General features: G+C 43.0%; 1 protein-coding gene across 3 annotated transcripts in view; it reads left to right on the top strand.

The window, feature by feature from the left end:
* The window catches only part of MED27 (mediator complex subunit 27), a 197,033-nt gene that overhangs the window by 958 nt on the left and 180,376 nt on the right, over positions 1-15,699 (top strand). For 2 of the 3 annotated variants that reach the window (XM_069474771.1, XM_069474770.1), the window contains exon 2: positions 1,308-1,452. In XM_069474771.1, the coding sequence (XP_069330872.1) occupies positions 1,308-1,452 (145 nt within the window). Of the gene's footprint in view, positions 1-1,307; positions 1,453-5,710; positions 5,756-15,699 lie in introns of those variants that run through there. The other variant, XM_069474772.1, reaches the window with a different exon arrangement.

Here is a 15,699-nt window from a genome sequence, read left to right as displayed (position 1 = left end):
TATACTTTGTGTTGTAAGAAGTAAATGAGAGGATGTTTGTAAAACGCCAGGCACATAGTAGGCACTTCTTGATTGCTTAGGTCCTGAACTTGCCTTCCCCTTCCTTCCCAGGAATGTTAGAATTTCAGGATTTTTGCCTTTTACTTCTTAGAACTGACCTTAGCAGAGGAAAGCATCTGGTGAGCTAGTCATCCTGTGATTTCTGGACTCATTTGATTTTCTTTTTTCTTTTTTTTTTAACTTGGTCTCCTTAGTAACCAGATGGAAAGAGGAGGTAGGATGGAGGAGGAAGTGGTGGCCAAACCGTGGGTGCATTTTTGTTTTTCCCCTAGTAGTTGCCATAAATCACACACCCCTCAACTCCCACATCCACTTGCTGTTCTCTGGCACAGCGCCGAGCACCAGTTAATACTTTCCCTGTTTGAGGGAATGCACTGGTGGTTCTTTCCTCGCTTCCATTTCCTCTCTAATTTGCTTCCCTTTGTAATGTTCAGGATGTTATAACCCTTCACTATTTTAGAAACTTTAAGAATCTTGACATTACTCCTTTGCCTTCTTAAATCTTTGCACAGAAGTGCCAAGAAGAGGTGGCTGAAGATTCCAAAATGAATGTGGCATGAGAAGCTGTTCCTAGATAGTCTTTTGTCGGCAGTTTAGGACTGGCCTCTCAGAACGTGCTCCTGGAATGTGTTTTTGTTGTTGGCTCACTTTCCCCAGCTTCTCCAGGGTTTTCCTGCTAGACTGAAGTGCGTTTGTTTGACACAGCCCCCTCGGTTGTGTCTTCCCATTCCATTTGTTTATTTTATCTCTTTGTTTTGTTAAGTTTTACCATCTGTGAAGCATCGTGTACAAATCTATCCCTATGTGAATGATAAATAGTCATCATTTATTCAGGTACTTGCTGTTCTGCCAAATGTAATGATCTACACGTGGGTCTGAAAACCCTTAGTGAGAGGCAGTATTACACTACAGTTCAAAATTCCAGAAAGTTCCCCTGCTCCACCTGATTCAAGTTGTTAAATTCTGATTTAAGGAGTCTTATTGATGGTAGTGCCCTTAACTTTTTTCCTCCTTTGTAGTGGTACCGCGGAGCTCTGTTTTAAATTAAGATAAGCTTCCCTTAAGGTTTTATTTTTGTGTGTGTGTGTTTTTTTAACGTCCCTAATCTTTTTTACCTTTCAAAAAGTATTTCTGCTTAAGGGACTTCGGATGGATAGTTTGAAGAGCAGCCTTTGACCATTGTGGCTGGCTTCATCATGGAGGCTAAGTGGACTCAGGTTTATTTGCTTTATCTATTTATTTTTCAGTGAGCTGGAGCGTCTGAGCAATTTGGTAGGCAAGCCATCTGAGAACCATCCTCTCCATAACAGTGGGCTCTTAAGCCTGGATCCTGTGCAGGACAAAACTCCCCTCTATAGTCAACTCCTCCAAGCGTATAAATGGTCAAATAAGGTAAGGGAGATGTCATAAATGGAGCTAATCTATGAAACGCCAAGTTTTCTTATGTTCCATAAATGCAGAAAGTGAGGATAAGTTTTTATTTCTTTTTTGTTCTTGATTCAGCATGGGGTTTTAGAGTTGGAAATTTTAGAATTTTCCTACAAGCTGTTTTTTAATCCTTTGAAGTCTTTGGGGATCAATAATGATGCTCAGGTAATTAAAAAAATTCCAAGTCAGACGTATTTAACTTGGAGACTGGGTGTAGAGAGCAACTTTTATGAACCCCTTGAAATTATATGCAATGTGTGGTATGTGCGTTTTTGTCTGGGGAAGGCTTCCTGGCTTTCATCAGATTCTCAGAGGAGTCCATAACCCCCAGAAGGTTAAGGACTGGTGGTCTGAATGTTTAGCCATTCACATTGTTCTTGTATTATCTTTTCCCCTGTCACTGATGGAAGAGTATCACTAGAATACTGTTTTGTTAGATTACTCTCTAATTACTTTAGACCCCATCTAAGGGAGGTTCTTAACCTCCATAGAATGAACCTCCATAGAATTTGATATTCATGGTTTCCTTCAGCAGACAGGCCCAAGGCATAGACCCTAGGGCAGCTGTAAAAGGAAAACTAAACTGTAGTCTAAAAATAGTAGGAACAATTAGGCTCATAAGTCTGGAAACAGTTTGTTTACCAAAGAGTTCCTTTTGTTTGGGTACTGTGTGTTGTTGTGTGTGTATATACATATATATATATTTTTAATGTTGATAGGGAACTAGAATATACTTTAGGGACAATTTTGGAAGCTTTTTTCATTATACTGTGCTATCTCGGAGATAATTGTTTGTACAGTTACTGGTCACGTAACTGTATACGGGGCTCTGCCCCCTCCAGTTATCCGTTGTTGTTTTCTTCTTTTCTGTGGCCTTTTCTCCTAGGTCTTCGATGACAGATGAGCCTTGACAGTTTTTCTGGTGTGAAGAATTTTTGTTTTTAAATTTCTGTGGGGCGGGAGTGGTATTTTAGTATTCTTTGGTTTTAAGTGGAACCCTGAAAGATGAGTCTGAAATTCAGAGCCAAGGTGATTTATCATGGGGTACTAAAGAAAGAACTTGAACCTTGAGTGCATACATTTAGCCTTTCTCCCAAACTCTGGGTTGCCACTGAAAGAAACCCAATTTGGTCTAGATTTAGCAAAAAAAAAAAAAAAAAAAAAAAAAAAAAGCATGGGGGACTTCATTGGTTTAAGGAACTAAAATGTTCAGGGGGTTTCTTGTAATGAGGCTGAGCTCATGAAGCTCAGGGTGCTCTGGTGGTGTGGCTGAAGTTTGTCACTCCCTTGCCCCCGCTAGGCCTGCTTTCCTTTGCTGGCCTGATGCTCTCCAAGTGGTAGAAAAGATGGCTCAGCAATTATAGGTGTGCATAGTTCACATACCTGGTGATCTCCTAGTGTCCATGTCGGGCCCTGAAAAAGGATCCTGGCCCTGCCTGGTAGGTATTCTCTGAGACAGTTCATTGAGTCCATGGGTCGGACTCTCAGTTTGGATCACCTGAAACGGGACTCCTTGGAGTTGGAGAGAAGCTGTTCCCAAAAAGGGGATGCAGGGAAGATATGAAAAAATTACAGATATCTGTTGCAGTTGCAAGGCCAGACATGGGACTGTCCCAGCCCTACACAGACAGCACTGCCCTCTCAGGCTGTCTTATTTAAGCTTCCTTGTTTCCCTAGGGGTGGGTACTCTTGGTCCTCTAAACCTGAGTTTTCCTGGTGATTGGATAGCATCTGATCAGTAGTGCATGGTGTGACTTAATTTCTCGTTGGACACCTTGTGGAAAGTCTTGCTTTTTGGTGTCTAGACAAGGAAGCAATGCCAATGTATTCTGTGGGTAAAGTTGTTCTAGAAATAGGCTACAGTGATGAGGACTTTTCATTGGTGGGAAGATTTAGGCTGATCCTAAGACCCTAGTGACTGGGGCTCTCCATGGGAGTGACTTGTTTTACGCTGAAGTGATGACACGTAACTTTTGAATGAAGGAAGTTTAATTATTCATTGAATTTAGTTGTTCAACTATTAAAAAAACTCCTGCCCCAACCTCCATCCTTGCCCCAAGGAAAAGAGGCTAAATGAAGGAAAAGAAATATGTATATGGAACTTCTTCCTCTGGAGATGCTATAGATTAAAAGTATATGTATAAATTTATCACAGATTATAAATCCCATATGAGCAATATGAAGAGATACAGAGGTTGTAGCCATGTCCCTGGCCTCATGAGGTTAAGCTCCTACAAAGGAACTATGTTCTTTAACTAGCTCCCTAGTGCCACCAGCACAAGTGAACAGCTAAGAGAGTTTAGCCCCTTATTTTACTACTCAGCAGACTGAGGCCCATTGAACAGACCTGTTTATAGCTCCCCAGCTAGACTGGAATTTGGGCTTCCTGACTTACTCAGTGTTCCTTCCTCTAAATCTTGATGCTTTAGTCCAGTTTTGCTTAAGGTTTTCAACTATAGAATAAACATTTTTTTCCCATTTGCCTAGTAATAATTTGTTATATTTTATTCATGAATCTGTATGCATTTTCCTAATTTTTAATGGTTTATCAAAGGGTGGAGATGACAAACTCATGGTGCATAAGTCCTTAACCTATTGCTCTTTCTAGGGCAGACATCACTAATCAACCATTGCGTTCTTTGCTGCTCAGGCTGTGTGTGTATTGGCTCAGAATCCTTGCGACTCTCTGTTCTGGGGCTAGGCAGCCACTGCCAGTTATTGAGAGCTGTAGGGAAAACATGTTTTTTATTTCTGTTATAGCAGATGATGTTCTATGTGACTATTAGTTATTTATGACTTACTTGCCTCTAGAAAGGATTTAAGGTAGATTATAAGAATATGTATAATCCTAAAAGAAAAGAGGCAGACAAGGATAAGTATGCTTATGTACATTTCTTTAATAAACTCAAGAAGTAGCCTCAAGAAATAAGCCAGTATTCTAATTTCCAGCTGGCGACATGGAAGAAGCAAACAATTAATTGTGTGTTTATCTTGCCTCTCCTACAAATGAAAAGAGCTTTTTAATTGCTAAAGCTTTCATCATTCATCATTTTACCCTCAAAAGAGTTTAAACCAGTAAGTGCATTAATATGTTAAGTGAAGTTTGGGGTAACTTGCCAATGTCAGCTTTATATACTATTGGCTAAGAATTGAAGGACGTATGGGAAAGGCTTTGATACCACCTATTACAGATGAACTTTCGGTTTTATGTGCTGTTGGCTTTAGAAAAGTCTCATTCATGCCCAATGACTAATTATTTTCTCTAGGGGATTTTGTAATTTTTGTAAAGTCAGTTGGAATATTAATTACATGGTAGCTGGCATAACTGTTAGAATAACACATTTAAAAATTAATCTAATCTAATGGAATGATGTCAAATTGCTGTGAGCAGCACTTTTCCCATGCTGAATTGGGGAAAGAATTGAGCTTTTAACTATTATGCACCTATAGATAATTGTTCTGTAGGAGGATGACAGGCTCTCTTGACTAGGGCAAAAAATAATTGGCATCAATGCTGTCCTTGTAAAATAGTCAATGTAGACTCGATATCGTTTATTATATTCGGAGATGCTGAGAGTTAGACTGAGTTTGTTCTGAAAGTCCCTTTCTGAAAGTTTCCTGGATCCTGTCAGCAGGCTTTGACTTATTCATTTCTTTGTGGCAGAAGGCTACTTGTATATTTTCCCAGAAAAGCAGGCTAAGACTTTAGCCTTTTCCTGGTGATATCTGAAGCAGCAAAGACCCCAGAAGTATCACTTTCTACTGGGCTCAGGAAATAGGCCCAGAGCAAAGTGCTGCCATCTATCTATCTATCTATCTATCTTTTTTTTTTTTTTTTTGAGTCAAAGTCTCACTCTGTTGCCCAGGCTTTCTATCTATCTGTTTATCTATCTAGCTATCTATCTATTTATTTATTTAGAGACAGGGTCTTGCTCTGTTGCCCAGGCTGAAGTGCTGAAGTGCAGTCATAGCTTACTGCAGCCTCCGAACTCCTGGGCTCTAAAGATCGTAGCTGGGACTATAGGTGCACACCACCATGACTGACTAGTTTTTAAAAAATTTTTTGTAGAGATGGAATCTTGCTATGTTGCCCAGGCTGGTCTTGAACTCCTGGCCTAAAGCCATCTTCCTGCCTCAGCCTCCCAAAGTACTGGTATTAGAGGCACTAGCCACCATGTCTGGCCTGCTTTTTACTTTTTTTAAACGTTCTTAATTTTTTATTAAAGAGCAACTTTCTATTCCAAGAATATTCCATTGGAAAGTCTAAAGACATTTATTCTACCCTACTGAATTGTTCTATCAGAATTTAATTACTTAATGGCTTTAAGTTATTGTAATGTTCATCTCTCACATTTATCTTGTAAAGGTGCTCTTTTGGTTTTCCCATCATGAAGCTAACAGGGTTGGAATTGTTTTACATTGCAACACAGAGACCCCTTTAGGGAATCTTTCCTCTTTTGAGGGTGCACTCTAAGCCCCAGAGGAGAGATGCCACATCCATCTTGTTCCTTGCTGGAAGTTCCCAGCACCTAGCAAGGCACCTGATACGTAGTAAGCGTTCAGTTGAGATTCACTGAGTGAATGAAAGAGTAAATGAATAAAAGCTTTTTCTGCTGAATTTTTAATTTACGGCCCCTTTTATGGTTCTCTTGCTTGTATTTTTGATGAAGTGTGATAAGGGCATTTCTGTTTTCAAGCATTCCAGAGAAATCTAGTTGTGCTGCTTGTAGATGAGAGGAAATTCAGAGATCTTATGAAGTCCAGGCTGGATTCCAAAAGGGTAACTTGGAAGGACAGGGTGAGGTCAGTTGGTGAACTGATGACAAGCTCTTTTAGGGCTGAGGTTAGCAGTTTCATCCACATTGTTTGTCACTTACTGTGCCTTTCTGAGGGAGCCACATTGGTAGCCAATGCTTAGGAGGGGATGAGATGTGGTAGAAGTTTTTTGGAGTTGACTGAGTCAAGCTAACCTGAGTTATTGCATCTGATGTCAGGTTTTAGGCGGCATTGTGAAAACTGTCGGGGAAGAAGAGAATCAACACCACCAGCTTCTTAGGGATAATCCCATGTTGTATATTATCTAGAACTAATTTCTATTCCCGGTGTTTTCCTCACCACCTGACCCACCCCTGATTCATTCTTCTCTCTAGCTGACTTATGTTCAGGAAATACAGATTCATTCAGAATATGATAGGAAAGAAAATCACTTAAATACTCCCCAAAGCTTAACCATCGTGACTTTAGCATTGAGCATTGTTTTGAATTGTCTTTATTATTGTTATTAGCAAAGTTACCAGGTACTGTTCTTACAGGTGTTCTTTCACCTAAAGCTAATCATAGCATCCCATCATTCAAAATGAGCTTGCTAGCCTAGTGGATTTGGCTATAGTATAGACTACCCTTGTTAGCCTTGAACGCTATACCCTTCTCCTCCCTTCCCACATCCAAACCCTGGGTACCACGGGAGCCATTGTGAAAAGAACAAAGAGTAACACAACCAAACAGAAAACAATGAAATAATACCAACCTACTGGACTTCTAGATACTGTAGAATTCAGAAGTAAAGGAAGGTATAACCAGACATGTAAAGGCTTAGATATAAGTTTTAGAGTCAGACCACCTGAGTTCTGATCCACCTCTGAACTTATACTATATGTTGAACAGTTTCCTCATTTGTAAAATGGGTATAATACTAGTATTTGTATCATAAGTATCATAGGGTTGTAGTGAAGATTAAGTGAGATAATGCATGTAAATAGGATAACTCACACATAGTAAGTGGTAGTTATAATTACCAGCATAGATAATAACAGTACATGCATGTATATTCATTTATGGAGTGACAGTGTCACTCAGTGGTTAAGAACGTAGGCTCCAGAGCTCAGCCACCTTGGTTCATATTCCAGCTCTGCTATCTAACAGCTGTGAGGCTAACCTCTTTGAGCCTCCGTTTTCTATTCTCTAAAATGGGGATGATAATTGTACTCACTTCAGGAAGATATTAGCAATAAATGAGGTGATAACAAATAAAGCACTTGCCTGGCAGAGTAAATATGCTCTGCTTATATGTATATAAGTATTATATATATATGTAAAATATATATATATAATATATACATATAATTTTAAACAATGATGAGGACAGACTCCAGGCAGTGCTGGCCTCTCTTCCAGTAACTTCCCTCCATCAGCAGGCCTCCCACACTTGACTTTTGTATATTCTTTTGAAGTTCTTCAAATCAGAGATTCCATTAGGTAATCAGCTCCTTTTCTACCTGAGGAAACCTAAGCATTGATCTCAAAAATTCACACGTTAGGCCGGGCACGGTGGCTCACGCCTGTAATCCTAGCACTCTGGGAGGCCGAGGCGAGTGGATCGCTCGAGGTCAGGAGTTTGAGACCAGCCTGAGCAAGAGCGAGACCCCGTCTCTACTAAAAATAGAGAGAAATTATCTGGCCAACTAAAATATATATATACAAAAATTAGCCGGGCATGGTGGCGCATGCCTGTAGTCCCAGCTACTCAGGAGGCTGAGGCAGTAAGATCGCTTAAGTCCAGGAGTTTGAGGTTGCTGTGAGCTAGGCTGATGCCATGGCACTCACTCTAGCCCGGGCAACAAAGCAAGACTCTGTCTCAAAAAAAAAAAAAAAAAAAAATTCACACATTAGTATGAATAAGTGTGCACATGTTGGGTTACTGGAGTGGAGGTGAGGGAGTGGGAGTTGGCTGAGGGACATGGGAATTGTGGCAGTAAAGGCAGGGTGACAGTCTGGGAAGAAGCCGCAGGAGGACTGCAGAGAAGGTGGTAAGAAGGGCATGTTCTGCCCAGCGCAGACATTTGTGCACACTGAGGAGCTTGAGTACTCGCTAGGGTGAATTCCCAGAGCCTGGAATTCAGAGCAGTTTTGTAGCCCTTACCTGGTGGGAAAAATATTGTAGGCCAGCCAGAGGGGGATTTTTAGGCTTGTTTCTTTAGGAAAATGTCTGAAGACAAAGGCCAATTTAAAAATAAAACATTTGGATTCTATCCCATTTGTAAATTGGGTGCTTGTTACTAGCCTGGCTCTGGGTCTCTTGGGTTTGAATCCCACCCCCCTTTTACCAGCTTTCTGGGGCAAACTACAGAACCTATCTGTGCCTCAGCCTCCCAGTCAGTCACATGTGGGTAATGGCAGCTTCTGCCATATGGGGTAGTTGTGAGGATTAATGAGTTTATTAACACATCTGAGGGACCCAGTGTGTAGTGAGCATGCAGTCAGTATTATTCTGATTCATTTGACTATTTATGGCAAAGCTTTCGTCAGGCAGTGTGTAGTCCAGAGGACACTGGACAGAACATTCTAGAGAGTGGTCTTCAGCCTTGGCTGTCCGCTCTAGCTGTGTGACATCCCACAGTGGCTTTACTCTTGTAGGTTCCAGCTTCCTCACTGGTAGAATGCAGGGTTGGACTGAATCTCTCCAGTCCCTTTCATCTCTGCCTTGGGAAGGTTCAGTGGAGTTATTGGTGTGTTCCTGTGGTTATGGATATGAAAGCATAATCTGAAGAATGGAGAGGACTATTTTCACCTCTTCTCCTCCTCTCTGGTAATGTTTCTTAAGTACACATAGCCTTTGTGTTGGCTCCAGAGCATCTCCAAATGTATCCAAGTACAACAGCAGCCCTTGAGGACTTCAGTGGAAAATTACCTTGCAAAGGTTTTGCAGATAGCATTAGCTTCTGGTAACAGACCACATGTAAATAAATGTTAAGGAAAATCAAGTGATGCCTCTATAATTCTAAATGGTTTCTATCTCAAAGCTTTGGTCCACTTCCACATCTTTATGTTCTACTTATTAGTTGTGGTTTCTGAAAATTGTCACTTTATTGTTGCCTGGAGTCTGGTTTGTGACTCCCTCATTCTTTTTCTATAAAAGAGCAGAAGTCTCTTTGGAAGCTTCCCTGGCCTGCCCTGGGGAGGCTGCAGAGGGTGCTGGGCATGCGCAGGGCTGCCCCCAGGAGCTACTCTCTCTGTGGGGGACTCGTCTTTGTTTCCCTTCTGGCTCTCTTCTGTTCGCCTTTTCTGGACTGATTAGGTTTGTGTGGTTTGTCCAGAGCCTTCTGCAGATTGTAACCAGAGCCTAAAATGGGTGTTTCCTCTTCCAGGAATGTTAAGTAGAAAGGAAATTGTCCCATGTCCCTTTTCTTCATGCTAAGTTGCACATTGGTGGTGGGAAGGAAGCGTATCATTGCATATATGGAAAGAATACGTCGTTTTGCCTCCCATTTCTTGTCTTCTATTCTTCGTGGCAGTTTGGGCTAGGAGAAGGTCGCTAGATTTTTAGTGCCTTTCCCACTGTACTGCGGGGCCATCTCATCCATTCTGCAGCTTCACTTGCCAGCCACACTTGGTGACACTTAACTCCATCACCAGCCCAGCTTTCTCCCCTGAGATCCAAACTCATGTGTGGAAGTGCCCACTGGACATCTGCTCTTGAAACTCACAGGCCTCTCAGACTGAAGCAGTCCGGAACTAAAATCCTGCCCCACCACTAAACCTGCTCCCTGTGGTGGGATGCCTGATCCAGCCACGTGTCCAGATCCCTGGGTGTCATCCATGGCTTCTGCCTGTCTGTTACACCTGGTGGCTGTTCTTTTGATTCCACCTCTTCACAACCTTTCAGCTCTTTCTGCTCCATCTTGACTGCCACCACCTGAGCCTAAGCCCCATTATTGCTTGGGGTGATGTTACAGCCCCCCCACTGGTTTCTGGCCTATGGTTTACCCTTTCTAATCTGTTTTCCACTCAGCAGTTTTCAAGGGATCTTCATAAAGAGATCTGATTTTGTCGCTCTTTGGTGTTCTCCTCTATATCCTGAGATTAATTCCACCTCCCTAGCTGGCATTGAAGGCATTCTAGTAATAGTGCTCAGGAAACTGAGCAGACCTTTGGCCAAATTACCTAGCCTCAGTTTCCTTATCTTTAAAATGGCACGAATAGTCCTGCCTCTTAGGTTAGTTGTGAGTGAATACATGAATACAGCAGGGGAGTGTTTTGCACAGGGTGAGTCTCTGCATGTCACCTGTCCCAGGTATAGGCCTGTTGTAATCGTTGCCGTGGTCTGGCACCAGCTTGCTTCTCTAGCTGCCTTCTCCCTCCCTTCTCTCTTCCTCCTTTTCTTCCTAGAGGAGGAAAAACCCAGAACGTTTTATTATGGAAAATTTCAAATATGCACAAAAGTAAGAGAATTGTATAACGAACCTCTGTTTACCTAGCTTCAACAGTTAAGAACGTTTTGCCAATCTTGTTTCATTTATTTCCTCATCTTGCTTGCTTTTTTGGTGGGAGGTGAGGACTAGAGAGTACAGATGTTAAAATGAATCCCAGACATCCTGTCATTGTGTCCGTGAATACTTTAGTGTTCAGCTTCCTTTCTTCCCACTTTCCCTGCCCTTCCTCTTGCCAATTCTAGTCCACAGAATTAATTGGATTTCCCCAAGGGACCATCATCTTTTTGTCTTGAGGACTTTGCATATGTTCTCCTCCCCTGTCCTTTCCTTCTGTGGAAAACTCTCGCTTAGGTCTCAGCTCGGTTGTTATCGCCTCTGGGAAGCAAGTCTTCTGACATGTACCCACATTAGGCGCCCCCTGAGTTTGCCTCTGTTGTTACTTTTATTCCACTCTGCCTGTTTACTTGTCTGTTTCCCCACAAGATGAAGCCTTGTCCTGTATTGGGACTGAGGCTTTGGGCAAATTATCCAAAACCTGCTGGACTATAAAATGAGCATAATACTGGTCTCACAGGGCTGTTCTGAGTGTCTAATTGGAAAATGTATATACGTGAAGTTTCTCGTTCAGGGTAGGACACATAGTGGCATTTAATAAATAGTAATTATTGCCATTAGCTATTCCAAGTGTGCAGTAAAACAGTATTTGAATGGAGTTCAATTGAAGCCTCTAAATCTCTTCCTCTTTCCTTTTTAGATTGTGTTTTTCCTTTCTGAATCTGCCTCTGTTTGTGTTATGTTAAATTTTTTGGATTTCTGTTGTGGTGGTTGTTAGGTGCAGGAGCACTGAAAGGAAGGAGGTATGGAAGTGAGTGCCAAGAGGCTTTCTCCTGAATTCTGACTGCTGTGTGCTAATAATCTTAGGGAAGCTCTGAGCCGGGCTCAGGATTTCTGCCCCTTGTGGGGGAGGGAGCTGGGGCTTCTGTTCTGCCTCCTGCTCACTGTGCTGTTCTTTGGCTTCCAGAGCTTGCCCTCAGCATTCCCTTTGCTGCAGTCACTTACTTGTTTGGGGAGGCACCAGCTCACCGCAGTTTCTTGGGCTTGGTGACGCTTGTTGCTGGGGCCTTGGCTTGGCTTCTCCTTTTCTTTGCTGACTTGACAAAGCGAATGGACCTCCCCAAGACCCTCACTTTGCCTTGGGCACAGTTTGCTCATCTAATAGGTGCTGGCAAGTCGAGAACTGTCGTCTTCCCCTCCCTTTGTTGCATTGCCAAACTTGTTTCAACCCTGTGAATTCGAGGCTCTTTCTGAAATCTCCCCCAGCCTCATTGGTGGCCACTCTGCTGGACACACCCCTGGTTTAGCTGTAAGGAGGCTAGAGTGGTCGACTTTGCCCTGCTGCTCGCCATCCCTCTTCCTGGAATGCCTTGCACCTTCTTGAGTGCATTCTCTCCAGCACTGATAAAGTGTCTCTTCGGTGAAGACCAAGCAGACGTGAGCTCAGCTGGTTTTGCCCCATAGCCTCTGGGCAGCTGCACTGACCACACTGCTGTGGTTGACTGTTCTTCAGGTCTGTCCCCATTCTCCAGGGTGGGGACTGTGGAATAACTGACATTGAATGCATGGTAGGCACTTAGTAATTAAGCGCCATCCCTACTGTCTTTCCAAACAAACTCCAAGGACTGTATGTACCTTCCGACTAAATGTTAGATTTCAGGGGGACCTCACTGGGCAGGTAGGTCATCACACCTGATTTGAGAGAGTGATTTGTCCAAGGCCATGCCACTAGCCCTTTCCCTGGGACCAGCAGTATTTGGCAGCTGTAAAAGGGAATGTGAACTGGATATCCAGAAAAGCAGAGAGGTTTCTTCTGCTTTTGAGGCCCATTAAGACACTGTCTTTTCCTGTGGGGTGACCCCGGTTAGTAAAGCAAGAGCATTCATTGGTCTGTCCACATGACATATCAAAGGGAATCATTTGGGACAGGTGTGATCCATTGACAGCTGTGCGGGGGGGGGGGGGGGGGGGGCAGCCATGACATGGACGTGGCTCGGGGAGATTGCCTTGACCTTCGTGAGCAAAGCAGCTGCAGGCTCCTCAGATTCTGGAGAGGCAGGCACCCTGGTTTGCTCTAAGCTCTGGGTGCCATAAGTTGGGATCTTAACAACTGGGTGTTTCATGAAACAAAAAGGTACTGCCCAGGAGCCCCCTACTGGCATGCGGGGGGCGGGGGCACCAAAGAATGGCTATGTCAACATAGGTACCCCCTCCCTTTTTTTGTTCTAAACAGGAATTGTACTGAGTCATCCATTGGGTTCATGAGCTGCCAGTTGCTCTTCTCTTTCCCCTGTTTGCATGAGTTTTAGGATTGTAGAGTTGCAGTGTACCATTTGTTATTTTCAGTCAATAGGCTTCTCTGATTATTGATCACTTGTTGGTATTTGCCACCACTAAACATTCTGGGCTTGGCTCTCTCAATGCTGCTGAACTTGTGAGATTTTGAAGGGGGAGAGTCTAGGTTTTGAGTATGTGCCTGCATTCACGTGTTAGAAAATGGTTGTACTTGTAAGATGCTCAATCTTAATCATTTCCAAACTGTGTTTTGGGGTAGTATGCGTTTTGCTAGGAAATATCCAGCTTGTCCATTCAGTACATATTTATTGAGTACCTGCTATGCTCAGGCACTCTTCTAGACACAGTGAGTGACGACAGTAAGTTTCCACCTTTCTGGTCAACAGAGGAGTAAAGGAGCACCTGGTTTTAATAATAATTCCTGGCCATACTGTTGGTCTTCCCGCCTCCGCTAATTAGTGGCCTTAAATGCCTCAGCTTACCAGTCCTTACTCTAAGAAAGGTACATAACTCACAGAGTGCTGGTTGACTTCATTGGCATATGTAACTTATCTAGACCAGTGTCTGACCATAAAGGGAATTTTGTCTTACTATTCTAATATCTTAAATATCATCCAGTTTTTGTAGCTTGGGGCATTTTAATTCTGTCACATGCTTAATGCAAATTTATTGCTAGTGATGTAGTTTTCTGGTTTATTTGCCCTTGGCCTGTCACCAGTTTGCCCTTTATCCTCTTCCAGCCTAGGGCTGTACTTGTTGTGAGGGGTTGCAAGAGAACACTATATTTGTGTCCAGTGGAAAAAAACAGTCACTGGGTCTGCTTTAGGGTACCATCAACCTTAGACCTGGCCCAGTTGATCTGTTTCTATCAAAGAGAACATTCCATGTGTTCTTTGTGATAGGGATTGGTACTCTGGAGTAAGAAAAGCTGCATATTTGTTATTCCCCGTATTGGGGACTGGGTCTGTTTCAGTTTCTTTTAGATCCCTGAAGGATGATTTTGCTCATGTGTGAGATTGGCCTTGTGCCCAACTTCAGCACCTCCCGAGGGCGAGCTGGTTGCACTGCCTTCTCTCTGACTGCCTGACCGCCCCCCTACCAGTTTGTTCAGTCATCTAGTCGTAGCGAGATTTATCTATCTTGCCATTTAAAATCACATTTTATAATTTAGTATGTTTCCCAGAATTGAACACATTGATTCAAATACTGCATCATCCATGGTGTTTGTGATGAGAATTAGAATCGCCCGAGTTCTAAGATAGACTGAATTCTTGACTTCTTAGCAGAAAATGGTAAAGTGACCATTGAAGAGTTTAGTGACAGTTGGAAGAGGATTTTCTTTTAAAAATCACCATGATAGTTTCTGTATGCCATAGATCCTCTCCAGATTTCACCCTGTTCACCTGCAAAATGGGTTTGCAGACACTTGTTTTTCCAGGGGGTGAATGCACCTAGTCCAGGGCCAGCGTGTAGCAGGCACTCGGTAGGTCTTAGTTTTTCTTTTATCACCCCAAGCTCCCATCTGCTGTGCCCCCTACCTCCAAACACTTAACCCACTCCAGCCAGTGGCGGCATTCCTGCCTAACTAGATTACCTTCAAGGTTGGTTTGGATAGCAAAAATGCCAGCTCTAAATGCCTTTAAAATGCTAAAAAAACAAAACAGATGATTAGGGAGGCCAATATTCTCCTATCCCTTGTTTTTCCCAGTCTAAAATGGAGCCGTCTGTGTTAATTTTAATTGCTTGAGCTCAAACATTGAAATTTTTAATGCATTTCACAGTAGCTCAGACAGCATAACCACACTATCCTGCTTTCAGTTTGCATGAATCCTCGGCCAAAACGGTGTACTTGGGGCCCTCAGCTCATAAAGTAGGAAGGAACGTGGTGATTTCCTAGCGCGATGTTTGGTGGGAAATGTTGCTTTTCCTGTTGACATTTCCTCCAAATAGCAAAGTGTTGTCCTTCTCAGGCATGTTGTGATGGGCACATTATTGCTTTCAAGGAAGATTTTCAAAGCTCTTGGTTAGCTGAGGGTGTCTCCAGGGGAGTTGCATTATTCTCATGAGTTGCAAAATGGAAACAGCTTCTCATAAGCCTCCCCTAAACAACCCCTTTGCTCTGGTCCTTAAGGAACATTGTCACTATCAGCAGCCTATCATGGTCTGGAGGACACTTCCCAATGACTGCGTCTCCCATCTATTCTCACTCCCCAGATGCTGATAATAAGTGTTTGTGCTAATTGAATGAGTGAATACTCCCACCCTACTTCAGGCCATCTTCTGTGGCCAGGACATTTCACCTGTCTCCTAACCTTCCTCCTTGTCTTACACCTCTAGTCTTTTCCCCATGGAGTCAGAGTGACCTTTCAAAGTGTAAGTTTGATCACATAACTCGCCTGCTTAAAAGGTATTGATGACTCCTTGGGCTCAGGATTAAGACAGACTCCATGATGTAGCTTGTGACAGCCCAGCTCTGGCTTCTAATCACTGTGAGGTGCCATACACAACCTGCTGCCCCATGCTGCTGCCCAAGCTGTTGCCCTGCTCAAACGGGCCCCAGCCCCCTTTTTGCTTGGTTAATACTTTCTCATTTTTCCATATTTGTTTATAGTCACATACTTGGGAGGGTTTTTGTAACTCGCCACGTTGGTGT

The sequence above is a fragment of the Eulemur rufifrons genome, chromosome 7 (genome assembly GCF_041146395.1).
Source record: "Eulemur rufifrons isolate Redbay chromosome 7, OSU_ERuf_1, whole genome shotgun sequence".
Taxonomy (NCBI): domain Eukaryota; kingdom Metazoa; phylum Chordata; class Mammalia; order Primates; family Lemuridae; genus Eulemur; species Eulemur rufifrons.
This window is presented reverse-complemented; position numbering and strand designations above follow the sequence as displayed.